Here is a 17,524-nt window from a genome sequence, read left to right as displayed (position 1 = left end):
CTGACCACATTTGGATCAAGCTCAATTTACTTCCCTATTAGCCATAGCGGACCATTAGTAAACCGGGCTTTTAACAAACACATCTCTGCTGAAGACACAAAACAATATAGAACAGATTGATTGGAACCCCAGAACCATTTGAAAAAGGCACCGAAATCATGAAAACGCTACTGTGCCATCCTAATGGTAGAAAAGCACTTTCAAAATGCTGATATAATAGAACGTATGTAGTGAATGTACGTCTGTGTTGAGAATCTTATAGTAGGCACTATGGTTTGTCGGTCATCTATGGGGAAATACAGGAAGGTGAATGAGGATGTCGCACTCGTAGATGGATCCATGTCCTCCCTAGAGTGCACTAAAGAAAAGCGTCTCTTAGCCTGTGATGGCTGGCCTTCCCTACTCCATATCTTAATAAATCCCAGTGCTCGGGTGAATGGATTCACCAGTTTATGCGATGGGTGTGTAAGAGAAAGTGACAGGCCACATTCATATTCCCTTCTCAGCCAGGCATGATAAACTCCTCGCTGTTATGTTTTCCCCAGTACAACCTTATCCTAAGCCGCTGGTTTCTTTTCTGTCCACAGACTATGCTGCTGGAGAAATTGCGGGTTGTGAAGCGGCCGGAAAATGAGGCGACTTTCAAAGTTTTTTACTTCCTGGTGTCCGGTGCCGATGCCAACCTCAGGTATTGTTCTGTGGGCAGGAAATCTGGGTGTGAGGTCACCAGTGGTTAAACAGTATGTCAGGGCAGCTTTGAAACTAATGGAGGAAAATCTACAGGGAGTGCAGAATTATTAGGCAAGTTGTATTTTTGAGGATTAATTTTATTATTGAACAACAACCATGTTCTCAATGAACCCACAAAACTCATTAATATCAAAGCTGAATATTTTTGGAAGTAGTTTTTAGTTTGTTTTTAGTTTTAGCTATGTTAGGGGGATATCTGTGTGTGCAGGTGACTATTACTGTGCATAATTATTAGGCAACTTAACAAAAAAAATATATATACCCATTTCAATTATTTATTATTACCAGTGAAACCAATATAACATCTCAACATTCACAAATATACATTTCTGACATTCAAAAACAAAACAAAAACAAATCAGTGACCAATATAGCCACCTTTCTTTGCAAGGACACTCAAAAGCCTGCCATCCATGGATTCTGTCAGTGTTTTGATCTGTTCACCATCAACATTGCGTGCAGCAGCAACCACAGCCTCCCAGACACTGTTCAGAGAGGTGTACTGTTTTCCCTCCTTGTAAATCTCACATTTGATGATGGACCACAGGTTCTCAATGGGGTTCAGATCAGGTGAACAAGGAGGCCATGTCATTAGATTTCCTTCTTTTATACCCTTTCTTGCCAGCCACGCTGTGGAGTACTTGGACGCGTGTGATGGAGCATTGTCCTGCATGAAAATCATGTTTTTCTTGAAGGATGCAGACTTCTTCCTGTACCACTGCTTGAAGAAGGTGTCTTCCAGGAACTGGCAGTAGGACTGGGAGTTGAGCTTGACTCCATCCTCAACCCGTAAAGGCCCCACAAGCTCATCTTTGATGATACCAGCCCAAACCAGTACTCCACCTCCACCTTGCTGGCGTCTGAGTCGGACTGGAGCTCTCTGCCCTTTACCAATCCAGCCACAGGCCCATCCATCTGGCCCATCAAGACTCACTCTCATTTCATCAGTCCATAAAACCTTAGAAAAATCAGTCTTGAGATATTTATTGGCCCAGTCTTGACGTTTCAGCTTGTGTGTCTTGTTCAGTGGTGGTCGTCTTTCAGCCTTTCTTACCTTGGCCATGTCTCTGAGTATTGCACACCTTGTGCTTTTGGGCACTCCAGTGATGTTGCAGCTCTGAAATATGGCCAAATTGGTGGCAAGTGGCATCGTGGCAGCTGCACGCTTGACTTTTCTCAGTTCATGGGCAGTTATTTTGCACCTTGGTTTTTCCACACGCTTCTTGCGACCCTGTTGACTATTTTGAATGAAACGCTTGATTGTTCGATGATCACGCTTCAGAAGCTTTGCAATTTTAAGAGTGCTGCATCCCTCTGCAAGATATCTCACTATTTTTGACTTTTCTGAGCCTGTCAAGTCCTTCTTTTGACCCATTTTGCCAAAGGAAAGGAAGTTGCCTAATAATTATGCACACCTGATATAGGGTGTTGATGTCATTAGACCACACCCCTTCTCATTACAGAGATGCACATCACCTAATATGCTTAATTGGTAGTAGGCTTTCGAGCCTATACAGCTTGGAGTAAGACAACATGCATAAAGAGGATGATGTGGTCAAAATACTAATTTGCCTAATAATTCTGCACTCCCTGTATTGATAAAGTAAGACAAAACAGTTTTATACAATAATATAGTTTTTGATCAATTGGAAAATAAGCCAGTCTCAAAAAGAGACCAAAGGCTGAAGTTCAAAGTTCTGAATTACAAACAGTGGTAATATATATACTGCAAATCCCACAAAAAAATGTAAGTTACAAATTCCTATATGACGTAAATAGCAAGCTGGGCAGATAAGATAATGTATTTTGAAGAATTGTTTACTTGTCTATGTTTAGCAGAAGCCCCCCTCTTGTGGGATTTTTGTAGTTCTTAGAATAAGGGTGAGATAACTTAAAAAACATTTGTGTTTTTCTGCATACAAGTGCTTATCTCTTGTTGGACGGCATTGGCCCAGCCCGGACTATCTGACTTTGCCATATTTTCAACAAGCTTGCGCTAAGGCAGAATCCACCCTTGTTTACACCCAGTGCTCAATGACAATGCAAAACCATTTTCTTCTGTCAACCTCTTGGTGTATTTTTCTTAGAACCAATGTTCACTATGACCTATATTTCTACAGAACCCACAGTTATCTTGTTCAGCACACTCATTGATTAGGCTGGTTCACTACTTACATAAGTTTCAAAACTATGCCTCTCCTAAAATGTTTGTATTGAGGTTTGTAATTGTATATTTGTGTAAATGCCTATAAAATATATTCCTAGTATTTCCCTATATCAAAACCCTTTCAGAGGCTTCAATAACTGGGCTTGTCCCCGCTGGCTATTCTTGAAATCGTTTTTAAAGACTACCATTCCATTTCGTCGGTAAGCTGTGGTCTAGCAGGACCTTTTATCAGCTTGACAGGTAACCCATTGTTCATGGACTGGCACAGAAGAAACTCAGAGAAGAACTGGGCCTGATATGTCACCTTGTTTAACACTGTGCGGCACTGGTAGGCTGCAATTTAAGGTGGATTTGAAAAAGGTGATGTTTTGAATGGATATCAAAGGGGACAAAAATTCTGCAGGTTCTTAACAAATGGCCATGCAGCCTGTCAGTTTGAGAAGCCTCACCTTTCTCTCCCTGTCCTCCTTCCTCTTCTGATTCTTAAATCCCAACCCCTTCTCGCTCTTCGCCCTTCTCTCTGTCTCGCTCACTCTCTTTCAGCTGTCACTGAGACAGGAGTTTCGTAGCACCAGCTGCTCCCATCATGATGTTTCACTCCTCTCACAAGAAATTCTCACTCGTGGTGGTGGTAAAGTGCCATCAGGGGGGTTCGGGAGTCCAGGTGTTGTTGGGATCAGAGGGGGACATGTTTAAAGACCGGCATTCACCATGAGTGTGCCTCGGTAGAGGTTTATCGAGCAGTGGGTCCTTTAAGCTACGCAGGAGCACAGGGTTGTATCAGAAGATGATCAGGAGGTAGCGGAGCAGCAGTACGCGGAAGTGTTTGCACAGGGGTACATTCAGCCTGCAGTTCCGAGCAGGCCTGTCAGCTAGACCCAAAATGCTACAAGTCAGTAGGAGCTAGCAAGTCTGGTCAGACATTACTTATCCATTCACAGTAGTCAGTGCTCTGTCACCCACCAGGGCCTGCCCAGTTATGGAACTAGTTAGTCTTTTTATAATGCTTGGCTGTGTGTTAACTCTGGTTGTTAAACTTGCCTGCACCTTGACCCAAGTTTATTGTTCAGTGGTCTGATGTCTACTTTGGCCTGGTCAGCGCTATACACAAAGTCAGTCTAAATACAGCTGTCACGTTTTTTCCCCTTTTGGCCCCATTCCGAGATGTTCGGTAACTGAAGGTACAGGGTCCGAGTTTACCGTTTCTGGTTGGTCCCCTCTCCTGTTACTGTCCATAACGTATTTCTGGGTCTTGAATGGGGGATAACACACAGGACCTGGAATTACAGTGCCCATTACTACATGCAGCTCTAATTCTGGGCCCTTTTTCAGCACAAATTTACCACCTGCTTTCAGCAGGTGGGCGCTGCACAGTATTTGGTTTATATTGTTGCATACCCTCACCTGGCAGCGCAATAGGACAGCTGCATGCCCCTTTGATGAAGAATGTACTGATTGCCATGTTAGATCCCTTCAATGCTGGGCCGGTACAGTGGCTTCACTTAAACACTTTTCACCACCCAGGCCTAGGGCTGCCAGCCTAGTGCCCTGTAATGATAAATGTGTATACCTGCTGTGCTTAATCCTTGTAGTATTGAATATATAGTCTTGCTCGCTTAAAGCTGTGTCATGGCCAAAGGGTACCAATGCCAGAGTAAATCCCTGTAATGGCGAATGTGTACCACTGCCGGAGTAAATCTCTGTAATGGCGAATGTGTACCAGTGCCAGCCTAAATCTCTCTAATGGTGAATGTGTACCACTGCCGGAGTAAATCTCTGTAATGGTGAGTGTGTACCAGTGCCAGAGTAAATCTCTCTAATGGTGAATGTGTACCACTGCCGGAGTAAATCTCTGTAATGGTGAGTGTGTACCAGTGCCAGCCTAAATCTCTCTAAAGGCAAATGTGCACCACTGCCAGAATAAATCCCTGTAATGGTGAGTGTATACCACTAACAGAGTGAATCTCCTTAATGGCGAATGTGTACCATTGTCAGAGTGAATCTCCGTAATGGTGAGTGTGTACCACTGCCAGAGTAAATCTCTCTAATGGTGAATGTGTACCACTGCCAGAGTAAATTTCAATAATAGTGAATATGTACCACTGCCAGAGTAAATCTCTCTAATGGCGAATGTGTACCACGGCCAGAGTAAATCCCTCTAATGGTGAATGTACACCACTGCCAGCGTAACTCTCGGTAATAGTGAATGTGTACCACTGCCAGAGTAAATCTCTCTAATGACAATGTGCACCACTGCCAGAGTAAATCTCTCTAATGACAATGTGCACCACTGCCAGAGTAAATCTCTGTAATGGTGAATGTACAGCACTATCCGAGTGAATCTCCGTAATGGTGAGTGTGTACCACTGCCAGAGTAAATCTCTCTAATGGTGAATGTGTACCACTGCCAGAGTAAATTTCAATAATAGTGAATATGTACCACTGCCAGAGTAAATCTCTCTAATGGCGAATGTGTACCACGGCCAGAGTAAATCCCTCTAATGGTGAATGTACACCACTGCCAGCGTAACTCTCGGTAATAGTGAATGTGTACCACTGCCAGAGTAAATCTCTCTAATGACAATGTGCACCACTGCCAGAGTAAATCTCTCTAATGACAATGTGCACCACTGCCAGAGTAAATCTCTCTAATGACAATGTGCACCACTGCCAGAGTAAATCTCTCTAATGACAATGTGCACCACTGCCAGAGTAAATCTCTGTAATGGTGAATGTACAGCACTATCCGAGTAAATCTCTCTAATGGTGAATGTGTACCACTGCCAGAGTAAATCTCTCTAATGGTGAATGTGTACCACTGCCAGCGTAAATCTCTCTAATGGCAAATATACAGTGCTACACCACAGGTAGTTCTGACACACAAGAGTCTTTATAACCAGGAGTATAGAGCCCCTCCACCGCAGAAACGCTCTAATGGTGAATGTATGGCACCATCACACTCATATCTATCAAGAAGCAACTGTATAGAGCGGTTATACATAAATCTCCTTAAATTGTCAATGTATTGATGTGCACACTTAAATCTCTTCAAGGGCAACAATTTAGAGGTGTGCTCTTAAATCTGTTTAATGGTAGACCTATAGAGCAGCCCCATGTGATTTATTGTAATGGCGGATGTGCACCACTGTTGCACTTAATTCTCTGTATTGTCAGAGTATAGATTTGCCAAAACTTAGAGCATTGTTATGTTGATTCTGTACCACTCTTACCTTAGCCCGCCAAGGGCCTTACAGCTTGTGATAGCAGAGAACAAAAGCCTGTCTTACCGAGCCTTTCTTTTCATTCCTTTCCTTTCTAATACTGTCTCTATGTTTGAAAAATGAATCTGAGACTTAAATTCAGAAAAAATATGCTCAAATACAGTTATATTCGCCTGAGCTTTTATAACATGGGTATTTATTTTTCTCAGAACGGAACTGCACTTTAACCACTTGGCAGAGAACAATGTCTTCGGAATCACACCACTGTCCAAGGTAAGCCGCGCGAAGAAGACCTCAGTAATGCTCAGGTCTGCCTGCTCCAGAGCAGTTTCTGAAATGCAGGTGTGTGACTGTTCCACAGCTGTTGGTAATGCCGGTGGGTGCCTTTTCCAGAGATGTGTCAGTAAAGCCGTGGTCTGCCTGACCATAACAGTGTCAGTTGTGCAGGTGTTTCTCTTCAAGAGCTGTTAAATAATGCCCATTTATGCCTGTTCCATAGCAGTCTCTCCAAAGTTGGTGCTGGCCTTTTCCAGAGCAGTGTCAGTAATTCTGGTGTGCGCCTGCTTCAAAGCAGTGTCAGTAGTGCTGGTGTGTTCCCACTCCGGAGCAGTGTCAGTTATGCTGGTGTGTGTCTACTCCAGATAAGTGTCCATAATGCTGGTGTGTGCCTGCCCCAGAACAGTGATTGTAACACTGGTGTGTTGTTACGCCAGAGCAGTATCAGTAATGCTGTTATGTGCCTGTTTCACAGCAGTGTCCACAGTGCTAGGGTGGTGTGGTGTGTGTGTATCTGTGTGTGCCTGCTCCAGAACAGTGTTAGTAATGCTGGTGTGTTGTTGCTCCAGATCAATGTCAATAATGCTGGTGTGTGCCTGTTCCAGAGCAGTGTCGACAGTGTCGACAGTGGAGAAGTGTGTTTGTTCTAGAGCAGTGTCAGTAATGCTGGTGTGTGTCTGCTCCAGAGCAGTGTCAGTAATGATGGGGTGTGCCTGCTCCCAAGCAGTGTCAGTAATGCTGGTGTGTGCCTTCTCCAGAGCAGTGTCAGTAATGCTGGTGTGTGCCTGCTCCGGGGCAGTGTTAGTAATGTTTGTTGTGTGCCCGCTCCAGAACAGTGTTAGTATTCTGGTGTGTTGTTGCTCCAGAGCAGTGTCAGTAATGCTGAGATGTGCCTGTTTCACAGCAGTGTCCAGAGTGCTAGTGTGTGTGTATGTGTGTGTGTGCCTGCTCCAGAGCAGTGTCAATAATGCTGGGATGTGCCAGTTTCACAACAGTGACCACAGTGCTAGTGTGTGTGCTTGTGTGTGCCTGCTCCAGAGCAGTGTCAGTAATGCTGGTGTGTGCCTGCTCCAGAGCAGTTTCAGTAAAGCTGCTGTGTGGCTTTTCCAGAGCAGTGTCAGTAATGCTTGTGTGTGCCTTTTCGCAGAGCAGTGTCAGTAATGCTGGTGTGTGCCTGCTCCAGAGCAGCGTCAGTAATGTTGGTGTGTGCCTCCTCCCAAGCAGTATCAGTAATGCTGGTGTGGTCCTGCTCAAGCGCTGTGTCAGTAAGCTGGTGTGTGCCTGCTCCAGAGCAGTGTCACTAATGCTGATGTGTTCCTGCTCCAGAGCAGTGTCAGTAATGCTGGTGTGTTCCTGCTTCAGAACAGTGTTAATAATGCTGGTGTATTCCTGTTCCTGAGCAGTGTCCACAGTGCAGACTTGTGGTTATTCCAGAGTAGTGTCAGAAATGCTGGTGTGTGCCTGCTCCAGAACAGCCGGTAATGCTGGTGTGTGCCTGCACCAGAGCAGTGTCAGTAATGCTGGTGTGTTCCTGCTCCAGAGCAGCGCCAGTAATGTTGTTGTGTGCCTGCTCCCGAGCAGTGTCAGTAATGCTGGTGTGGTTCTGCTCAAGCGCAGTATCAGTAATGCTGGTGTGTGCCTGCTCCAAACCAGTGTCACTAATGCTGGTGTGTTCCTGCTCCAGAGCAGTGTCAGTAATGCTTGTGTGTGTCTGTTCCAGAGCAGTGTCCAAAGTGCAGACTTGTGGTTGTTTCAGAGTAGTGTCAGAAATGCTGGTGTGTGCCTGCTCCAGAACAGTCACTAATGCTGCTGTATGCCTGTTCCATAGCATTGTCACTAATGCTGCTGTGTGCCTGTTCCAGAGCAGTGTCAGTAATGCTAGTGTGTGCCTGCTCCAGAGCAGTGTCAGTAATGCCAGTGTGTGCTTGTTCCAGTGTTTGTGTGCCTGTTCCAGAGCACACAATGCTGGTATGTGCCTGTATCACGGCAGTGTCCACAGTGTGTGTGTTTGTGTGTGTGTGATAGAGGGGGAGGGAAAGTGGGTTATTGGTAGTGGTAAGTATGAACCTACCACTGCCAACAAGGCCACTAACCAAAAATAGGTTCAGTAAAGGTCCCAGTAAATTAGCCCCTTTCTTAACCCTTGGTAGCTGTAACCAAGCAGGCAGGCCTAACATAGGAGACAAGAGTGTAAAGCATTCAAAAACACCAATACAGTAAATAAGTGAGACACAACACACAATAAAAACCCCACATCAATTTATAAAAATGGGTTATATTTGTATGAGTAAATAGACACCAAAACAACAAAAATCCAATGTAGGGAACTGGAGATATGCATTTTTAAAGAATTAACATTTTCTAGTACTTAGAAACACAAAGCGTCAACTTAACCAAAATACTCCAAACTTCAGGAGGTTTTTCCTGAAGTCCTCCTTGCAGGTACAGCAGGTCCAAAACACAAATCCAAGGGTCTGGAATCTCCTGGATGGTCCTTGGAAGTAGATATATGAATTTTTAAAGAATAAACACTTTCTAGTTCTTAAAAACACAAAGCGCCAACTTTACCAAAATTCTCTAAACTGCTTCAAACTTGAGGAGGTGTTTCCTTAAGTCCTCCTTGCAGCAACAAAGGGTCCAAAACACAAATCCAAAGTTCTGGAACCTGCTGGATAGTCCTTGGAAAGTTGGAACACAGTTCCCACAATGCACCTGACTAAATCCTTAAAAGTCAACTAGATGTACTCCAGGTTGGGGACTCTTGCTGGAGATGATGCATGTGAAACTGTTAGCCTGCACCTACAGGGAGTCCACTCCTGAGTCCTTCTTGAAGTAAGGCACCGCCCCAAGGGCTGTAGTACCAGATTGTGCAGCAGGTGCAATTCACTCAGAAGTGCAGGCCAAGAGTGCAGATCTAGATTCCAGAAGAGCAGTTCTTCTTCCTCTTGTACTTTCAGGCAGCAGATCTGAGAGGCTATGCACCTCATGCATATTTATTCCCACCTCCTGGGCATCAGGAAGGGGGGCACCCTTGACCAATAGAATTGGTGACACCCAGATGTATGACCAATTCCTCCAAAGTGTGGCATATTCCTGTCCCAGAAAATACCATTCTTCCAAAATCCATTAAGGATGAAATTTCAGCTGAGCAGTTAGAGCTGACTAAACCAACCCCCAGTGTGGCTCATTTCCATAGCTCTCCTCCTGCTAACATCTGCAAATTCCTTCCTTAAGCCTGATGTCTGGCTGAGGGGTCCAGAAGGTGAACTGACATTCTCTGCCTGTCCTGGTCTCCTTTGAGGCTTGATGTTTTATTTCTCCTTCCCCTGCTCTCGCATTCCGGTGTAGCCCCAGAGCTGCCCTTCAGCAGATAGACTGCACACCACTTATCACCTAATCAAAGCAGTTCTGCTAATCCTGTTAGCACTGACCAATCAGAGGGGACCTTCAGAAGTCTGGATTTTGACTTACAGAAAGAAAAGCCTTATAACTTATTTTCTGTACAAGTTGTGATAAATTCATCAATGTCAATTTGCTGGATTTATCAAAACAAATCTTGTAAGTCCTTGAATTACTTTTCTACACTTTTCCTTACCATATTTACAATAAAATACAATATTGCAATGACAGCCTATTGAGCCCAGTATATACAATGGGGGGAAAAAGAAATGTCAATTTTTCCCTCACCATGGTTTATAAAACATATTTACATGACCCCCAGACACTGGGACACCTAGGGGAGACCCTGGGTGTACTTAATATATAAAAATAAGGTAGATCATTACATTTAAAGTGCCCTTAGTACCAAAGTCGAATTGGGTCACCATTTCCATTTAAGTGCCGTCCGAAGCGTCAAGCTGCATTTAAAAATGTCAGAAAACTGCCAGCAGTTCCCACATGCAAAGGGCAGAAATTCTGCTGGGCCTCTACTTCCATGCCCTATTATGTACTAGGTCTTATAGGTATTTGGCATCCGCTTGCCATATTATTTACTAAGGACTTATAGGGGCTATCATGCAAATGGTATGAATTTAACTTTTAAAAAGACAGGCTGCAAGACAGGCCTGCATTTAAAAGGACAGAACACACACAGCAGTGCACACATGCAAGTGCAGAAATTCTGCTGAGCATCTAATCTCCATGCCCTATTATATACTATGGACTTATAGGCAGATTGTACCCCCTTACCCTACTGTATACTAGGGACTTAAAGGGTCTGTCAGGCCAATTGGAAGGGTACCCTAACACCTAGTGTTCTCTACTACATGTGTGTGTCTTAACCTAGCACTGGACTGGATCTGGCTAACAAAGCCCAGGGCACAATCAGAGACAGTTATCATCAGCACCAGTCAGCAACAAAACATGGGGGTGAATATGGCAAAAAAATGACTTTGCAACAGTGTGTGTGTGCGCGCCTGCTTCAGAGCTGTGTCAGTGATGCAGGTGTGTCCCTGTTTCACACCAGTGTCCACAATTTTGTGGTGTGCTTATTCCAGGGCAGTCTCAGTGATGCTGATGCCTGGTCGTCTCGGAACAGCTTATTAATGTGATGTGCATGTGTCAATCGACCCACCCCCCCAGAACAGGTGCATACACCCACAGCGAAGGATAATCTTCAGCAGCCTCCATGGTTCTACGTGTAGCCTTCCTGTGCTAGTCATGGTTGTACCTGTAGCACTCCTGTGCAAGTTTCAGCCTTGCCACAAAGAAGTCATGTAACCACCCTACACAAACGAAGTCAGAAGTGAAAATGAGCAACTCTGGACTGAAGACTGTTCCTGGCATGCTGCCCATTCACACCGCTGAAGATCCTTCTCCTTGCACTGAAAGCGGGGAGGGGGACCTTCGCACAACCTCAGCCTGTTTTCTATTTGATCGAAGACTGGTACAGTGGGATTGTTTGAACCACACTTCGGGGTTCCTCCATGGATTCTGTGTTGCGTCTAGCAATTGTCAGCATTGTAACCTGGATCCAGAGCAAGAATCTTGTTGTCTCTGTTTGTTGCAGTTTCTGCTGCACACTACCTTGCAACTACTGACTTATCCCTGTGGCTCCTCCTAAGGAAGAGTAGGTTCCCCGGCCTCCATGTACACAATTGGACCCAAGAAATCACGCTATTAAAAGTCAAATGGAAGATGCCGCTCCCTTCACAGTCAGTGAGGCCCCCTGACTGTGAGATACTTCATGCAGAGCGACACAGGGATTTCTTTATAATCATGTTAAATCTAGAGATGCTTGACTTTTAATGGTCAGAGAGGTATCAAATGGTGAGAATAACGTGGTTCAAGAATTTTCTTGATTGCAACAACCCATTCCAGAGGTACTGGACCTTTACCCTAACCACAAGATACTAGGGGATCCTGCTGTCCTGGGGCATCCAAGAATTTTGATTGCGACCACTACGTAGTCTGATCCAAGCAAGTTTTATTCTCTTATCACAAGCCAAGGTTGGCATTTGGACCCAGCACCAGATAAAAAAAATCTAACCCGCAACCAGTAGAAACCACCTTTTATATCTTTTTGGTGAAATTAGTATTACAAATATCTCAAAATCATGACTGAAAAGAGGGGGAGAGTCACAACAACCAGCGTAAACTGGCCCTGAGAACTTGCCTTCTTTTGGAGCATGCTGTGGTTCCCCCTTTCACTTTAGGCCCCAGGGGCAGCTCTTGAGAGAGCAATGGTGGCGAAACTCCGTTGGAAAACATTGACTCTTATATTGCATGGCAGTGTATTAGAGGATAGGCTCAGTCTATCACCCTGCTTTTCATGCACCAGAAACCCTGAGCCCAAACCCCACAAAATCATTAAATTGTCCATTTAGGGCTAGCAACTTCAAAGTATGCTATTCCCTGTTTATAGTAGATACCTTTAACTGAAAACGGCTGTTAATGCCTATGATTATCATCTGCAATACACCGAATCTTCTCTCAACCTTTAAAACACCACGGTTGACCTTGGGGATGGCTACGCAACCAAGTCACCCCGCAGAGACATGGAGGATTTGTTGCTAAGCTTTCCATTTTTGGACTAAATACCCACCATCCAGGTCAGTAGGGTACACATGCAGAGGAAGGCCCAGTGCTGCTCAGACGTCCCTGCAACCATTGGGATTTGGGGAAAGTCCTGGCTGTCAATACTCAGACCGCTGGTCAGTGAAGCGAGCATGGCTTTGCGAGCAGTACTGTACTAGCATGGCAGAATAACCTGGTCAGACAAGTGTGTGGTGTGGCAATGATTCTGGCAGAACAGAGTGAAATGTGCAGCAGTGTTGCATAGTGGAGAGTGATGCAATATGCACAGATTTTCAGTTAATCCAACATGGCAGCGTGGCAGTGTGCACATGGTGACATGGCAGTACGACCCGCAACAGCGTGGCAAGTGTGAAAATGGTGCTGATTTGATTGCGATTCCTCCGGACCGGCACAGCAGTGCATTGTGGGCGTTGTGGCCGCGTGGGCCGCCGAACCTGACACAGCGGTGTATCCAGAGTGGTGGTTTGCCCGCAGCGCAGTGTGACTGAGCCCTGCTGATGCTGACACAGCGGGGTGAGGGTTGCATCCCACGGTGTGACCCGGGGCAGGAGCTGGTTTCTGGCAGGCTGACCCCTGCGGCGGTGTCCTGCAGTCTCGAGTGGTGATGTGATCCTCTCCAGCGGGAGCTAACCTTCTCATTCTACCTTCCATCTCCTTGCAGCCCGACGAGAAGCAGAAGGCGGCCCAGCAGTTCAGCAGGCTCCAGGCAGCCATGAAAGTTATGGGGGTGTCCCCCGAGGAACAGAAGGCTTTCTGGCTCATTCTGGGTGCCATCGTTCACCTGGGGGCGGCTGGCGCCACCAAAGGTAATGTGACTGGGGAGGCAGACGTGTGTGTGAGAGCAGATAACGGGCAGATGCCTCCTCCCCCGGCCCCACGATCGTCGCAAATTACCGCATTAATCACCGCCAGGAAAGCAGGCTCCGCCTGGGGCAGTTGTTACTTTGGTATGAACGTAATTTCTAATATGTCATAGAAGTAATTAAGGAAAATTACGGTTCCCAAAGAAATGCTACTGCCTGTGACTATGCCGTATGTGATTGAATGTCACCATCTGGCTGAAACGAAGGAGTTACGATCTGTGCCTGAACAAAGGTGATGTCGTGGCATCTGTGGGACCGACACTGGTTTAGAGTCTAGAGCCGGTCTATAGGTGAAGAATGTCTGTGTCCAGAGGTAAACAGTTTGAAATATGTCTCAATTTGTGAAGGGACACAACATGAAAGAGTATCTGCATTTGCTGATGATGCCCGTCGAGCATTGAGCTGCGAGGCTGCTTAGGACAAGTGCTGAAAGAATGTCTGCAGCTTCTGCACATGGTTGAAGTGACGAATGTCTGCATCCTGTCGCTAAATGAACTAGAGTGAAAGACTGTGGCCATTATTGCCTGTAGTGAAAATCTGCATCGAGCAGATGGTTCTCCATGGGGTGGTGACAGCAGGCTTTCTATACTATTTTACAGTAGGTGGACGACTCTTTGCATTATCTACACAGTACCATGGACTACTGAAGTCGGTCTCTTGCTAGGTGATGTACTGAAGGCATGCCTGGAGGTTGTCTCTGTAGGAGCTTGAGTGAAGGTATGTTTGTGACTGTGGTGACATGAAGAACGGATGTCCAGAGATAGAGTCTCTCGATGATGTGTTGACCGGATGTCAGCATGTGTGTTCATAGACGTAGCAGTCACAACGTCCAGTCAATATCTACCTGGCCTGATTTATGTAGACATTGCTCTGGAGTCATGTTTGCTGTGGGTCATTTTAGCTTCTGTGACATGGTGTGTGTAAGCTTCGTTTCTGTAGGAACCGTGAGCGAGTAATGCTTCCACTGTACGCATCACAGATGTAGTGAAAGCATATTTGAAGTTTGTAACTGCCGTGGTGAAAGGGTGTTGCATTCCCCACGCAGGCATTGCAGTGAAGGCCGGGGTTTCAGACTCTGTCCGTAGGTGTTCTGCTGCAGGAACACTTTCAGTTGGCCTGTAGGTGCCTGGTGAAGGGTTGTGATGCAACATGTACATATGCACGCATTAGTAGGTCTATAGTGCAAAGAAGGCTGGAAAACAATAGTGTCATACATTGTATTTAGAAGAATTTCATGGAAGCAAAGGGAATTATTCAAGGTTATAATAAGATGTTTCCTATTGTCGGACAAATGGCCGCCAGAGCTGGCAGGAGGATCGTTAATGTTGAGGTGTATTATTAGCGGTGTGAAAGTGCAACATGATTTGTGGATGAATGTTATTCCATAACCTTAATTCATAGAGTCAACGCTTGACTCTAGGCTTTCTCTTTTGTCCACTTCTTGGATTTCATGATTTCTTGGCTGTTAGTGTTATGTTGGCCTCAAGAGATTTGGTGTTTATGGTGAGGTAAAGGCGGGGTGAAGTGTGCATCTTCCAGCTTCAAATTGGATAGCCGTTCTTGGATCTTGGCTTTTTACTGTTACTTCCGATGAGAACGAGTTTAATTTTGTTTTTGTTCAATTCTAGATAGTGCTGAACGCACCGTCCTGTATGGCAATGGGGAATATCTTGAGTCATTAGTGATGTCAGTGTGGGAGATTGTGGTACAGTAGATCGCAGCAGTTTGACTCCTTGTAAGTTACATGTGTCTTGACACTATGAGATAGTAATGCTTGCCTTCTGCATATCTTCTAAACAATGGTTGGCGAGTAGGAGTTTTGTGGGATTGCTCAGGTTTGGAGACTTGCGAGAAGTTTGATCAAACATTGAATGCCTTGTTTACAGGGAGGACCATGTGTACTGGTGTGCTGTAGCAAATTACAAAGCAAAGTCTTCTGTGGATGAGCCGTTATAAAGCATAGAGGTGGCAGGGCCTCTCACTGGTTGCAAGTTCTCGTTGCCATCAGATGCCCTGCCGGTTCTTGTTCTAGTAGCGATCAACAGCATTTTCTCAAACTGATGGATCTGGACTTTGGAGGAATAGGTAATGAATGACAAGAGAAGAGCTAGTTAAACCAGTCGATTATAAATCACAATCAACATAGTAATTTCAGAAATAAATATTTGGTATCTCAGTGCCTGTAAAATTGTGATACTAAAGGAAAGTATGTTCATATTAATCCTTGGGAGAACCACGGATTAGAGAATCTTTGTTCAGCCAAACAAAACCGGGGTAATCTTTGGCATAATCTAATGGCTTTTGCTTGAGTGTGATTTCTCACTACACACATGGACCTATGTAACAGAACAGCTGTAATAACTGACCATTGTATCTCATCCCTCACTGCAGCATGTTGCAGTTCACTGTAGTGTCTCATAACTAAATATGGTGCTCCTTAGACCCCTGTGGAAGGAGTTATCAATGAATGTCAGTGGACCATTTTTCTGCGTGCAAGAGAAACCAAAGAAAGCTGTAATACATCACAGCAGGGCAGTATATCACAGCAGAGTGTAAATATCCAGTGTACAGAAAAAACTTACAGTGGTATTTTATGTCATGCAGCGTGCAGTAATTCACAACTGGGTGTAGATTTGTAGTTCTACGTTTGGTTAGGGCAGAAGGCTTCCCTTCTAGAATACAATAACTCAAGGCAGGCTGTGAGATCACATGCCATAGGTTACCCTAATCCATTGCTTTACAAAGTGTGCTGTTGGCAGTGCGTAATATTGCATAACTCAACAGGGTTTAATAGCTTTTTATAGAGTTTCATATCATGCTGCACCAATCTTAAGGTGGTGGAAGTGTGTTAATACCTCAAAACAATTTTAGTAACTGACATAACTGTCTAATTACGAACTGTGGGTTGCAGTAGTTTGATCCAGGGTGTAGTATGTTTTCTACGACGTAATAACACAGAGAATCGTAAGATGTTATGAAAGAAAGCAATAGGTTGCGGTGGGGTATAATAGCTAATAAGTCACTGCACAGTAGTAAATGATGCATCGTTTAATAGACTTCTGCACGTTCTAATAAGTGTAGCTGCAGCGAGGGCCACGTGCTCCGCCGATACTACTGTAGGTTCTGCGGTTTCCTCTGACGAGTAATAAGCAATCTCTAATCGGGCCTTGTCTGCCGTGCGGAGCGTTTTGATGACTTCATTGCGGAGTCTCCCGTTTCATGCCTTTCCTCACGCTCGTATGTTTGTGGAAGACAGGGCTCCGCGGCCGCGAGACGCCTCTCAGGTGCCTGTAATCACAGATCTCCTCCGAGGAGCGGCGGGCGCGTGCCTCCGCCTCGCGCGCTTCCATAATTGTTTCTGTCAGGTGTGCTCGTCGCGAGGCCGTCTGTTAATGCATCAGTGAAGGATTTCGACTCAAGTCTGAACAGATGTCACCGCGAAGAGTTACTAATGAGGGCGCCCCTCGGCCCCGTTTCTTATCTCTCAGCTTCTCCTTTCTCGGCGGCGGGCCGCTAATTCGGGCCCGGCCGTGCCCAGGGGTGTGTTGTGCATGTGCGGTGGTCGAAGTGCATTTATGTAGGGGGTACTGGGATGCTGCATGCAGGGGGGTCAAAGATGTGGCTAAAAAAAACAAAATATTTTGTAAGTATTTTTGGTCTTTCACCATCAGGTACCAATATATAAAATAGCACGCGGCTTAAATGAAAAATTAATAAACACATTTGTTACTCGTTGAACAATGCGCTATAGTATAATATGAACCCTCCATTAGTTAATGCGCTGCAGAGGTCTGTATGTAACCCCAGGGTGGTTGATGCAGCCGATAATAGTGACCTGTATATTTTTAGTGCTAAGAGGTCAGAGCCTGTGTGAATATGTAAGTTATTATTTTAAACTTGAATTACACAGCATAATGTAGACTGCTACAAAATGCACAAAAAGGTTTAAGATGAAATTTTGATTTTAGTAATACCCAAACTGACCGTAATGCAGTTTTTAAAAAATATCAATGTCCCTTCAAAACCTGGTCAGGGGTAGAAAACTCTTTGCAAATTCAATTTAAATTAAAAGCATGCACTTCACAGCTCAGTTAATTCTTTGCACTACCACTCAAAAAGAAATCTGTCATCACAAAACTTTGAGTGATTCGATCAATTAAAAGCAAAACCGGCTCCCTAGCGTTCTTTACATTTGCAGCTTACCCTATACA

General features: G+C 45.0%; 1 protein-coding gene across 11 annotated transcripts in view; it reads left to right on the top strand.

Annotated features, from left to right (window-relative positions):
• MYO18A (myosin XVIIIA) overlaps nucleotides 1-17,524 on the top strand; it is an 805,500-nt gene that overhangs the window by 339,065 nt on the left and 448,911 nt on the right. For all 11 annotated transcript variants that reach the window (XM_069226228.1, XM_069226223.1, XM_069226221.1 and 8 more), the window contains 3 exons: nucleotides 588-688; nucleotides 6,348-6,411; nucleotides 13,112-13,256. In XM_069226228.1, coding sequence (XP_069082329.1) covers nucleotides 588-688; nucleotides 6,348-6,411; nucleotides 13,112-13,256 — 310 coding nt within the window. The remainder of the gene's footprint in view (nucleotides 1-587; nucleotides 689-6,347; nucleotides 6,412-13,111; nucleotides 13,257-17,524) is intronic.

This window comes from Pleurodeles waltl, chromosome 3_1 (assembly GCF_031143425.1).
Source record: "Pleurodeles waltl isolate 20211129_DDA chromosome 3_1, aPleWal1.hap1.20221129, whole genome shotgun sequence".
Classification (NCBI taxonomy): Eukaryota; Metazoa; Chordata; class Amphibia; order Caudata; family Salamandridae; genus Pleurodeles; species Pleurodeles waltl.
Note: the sequence above shows the minus strand (reverse complement) of the source record. Positions and strands in the feature narration are given on the sequence as shown.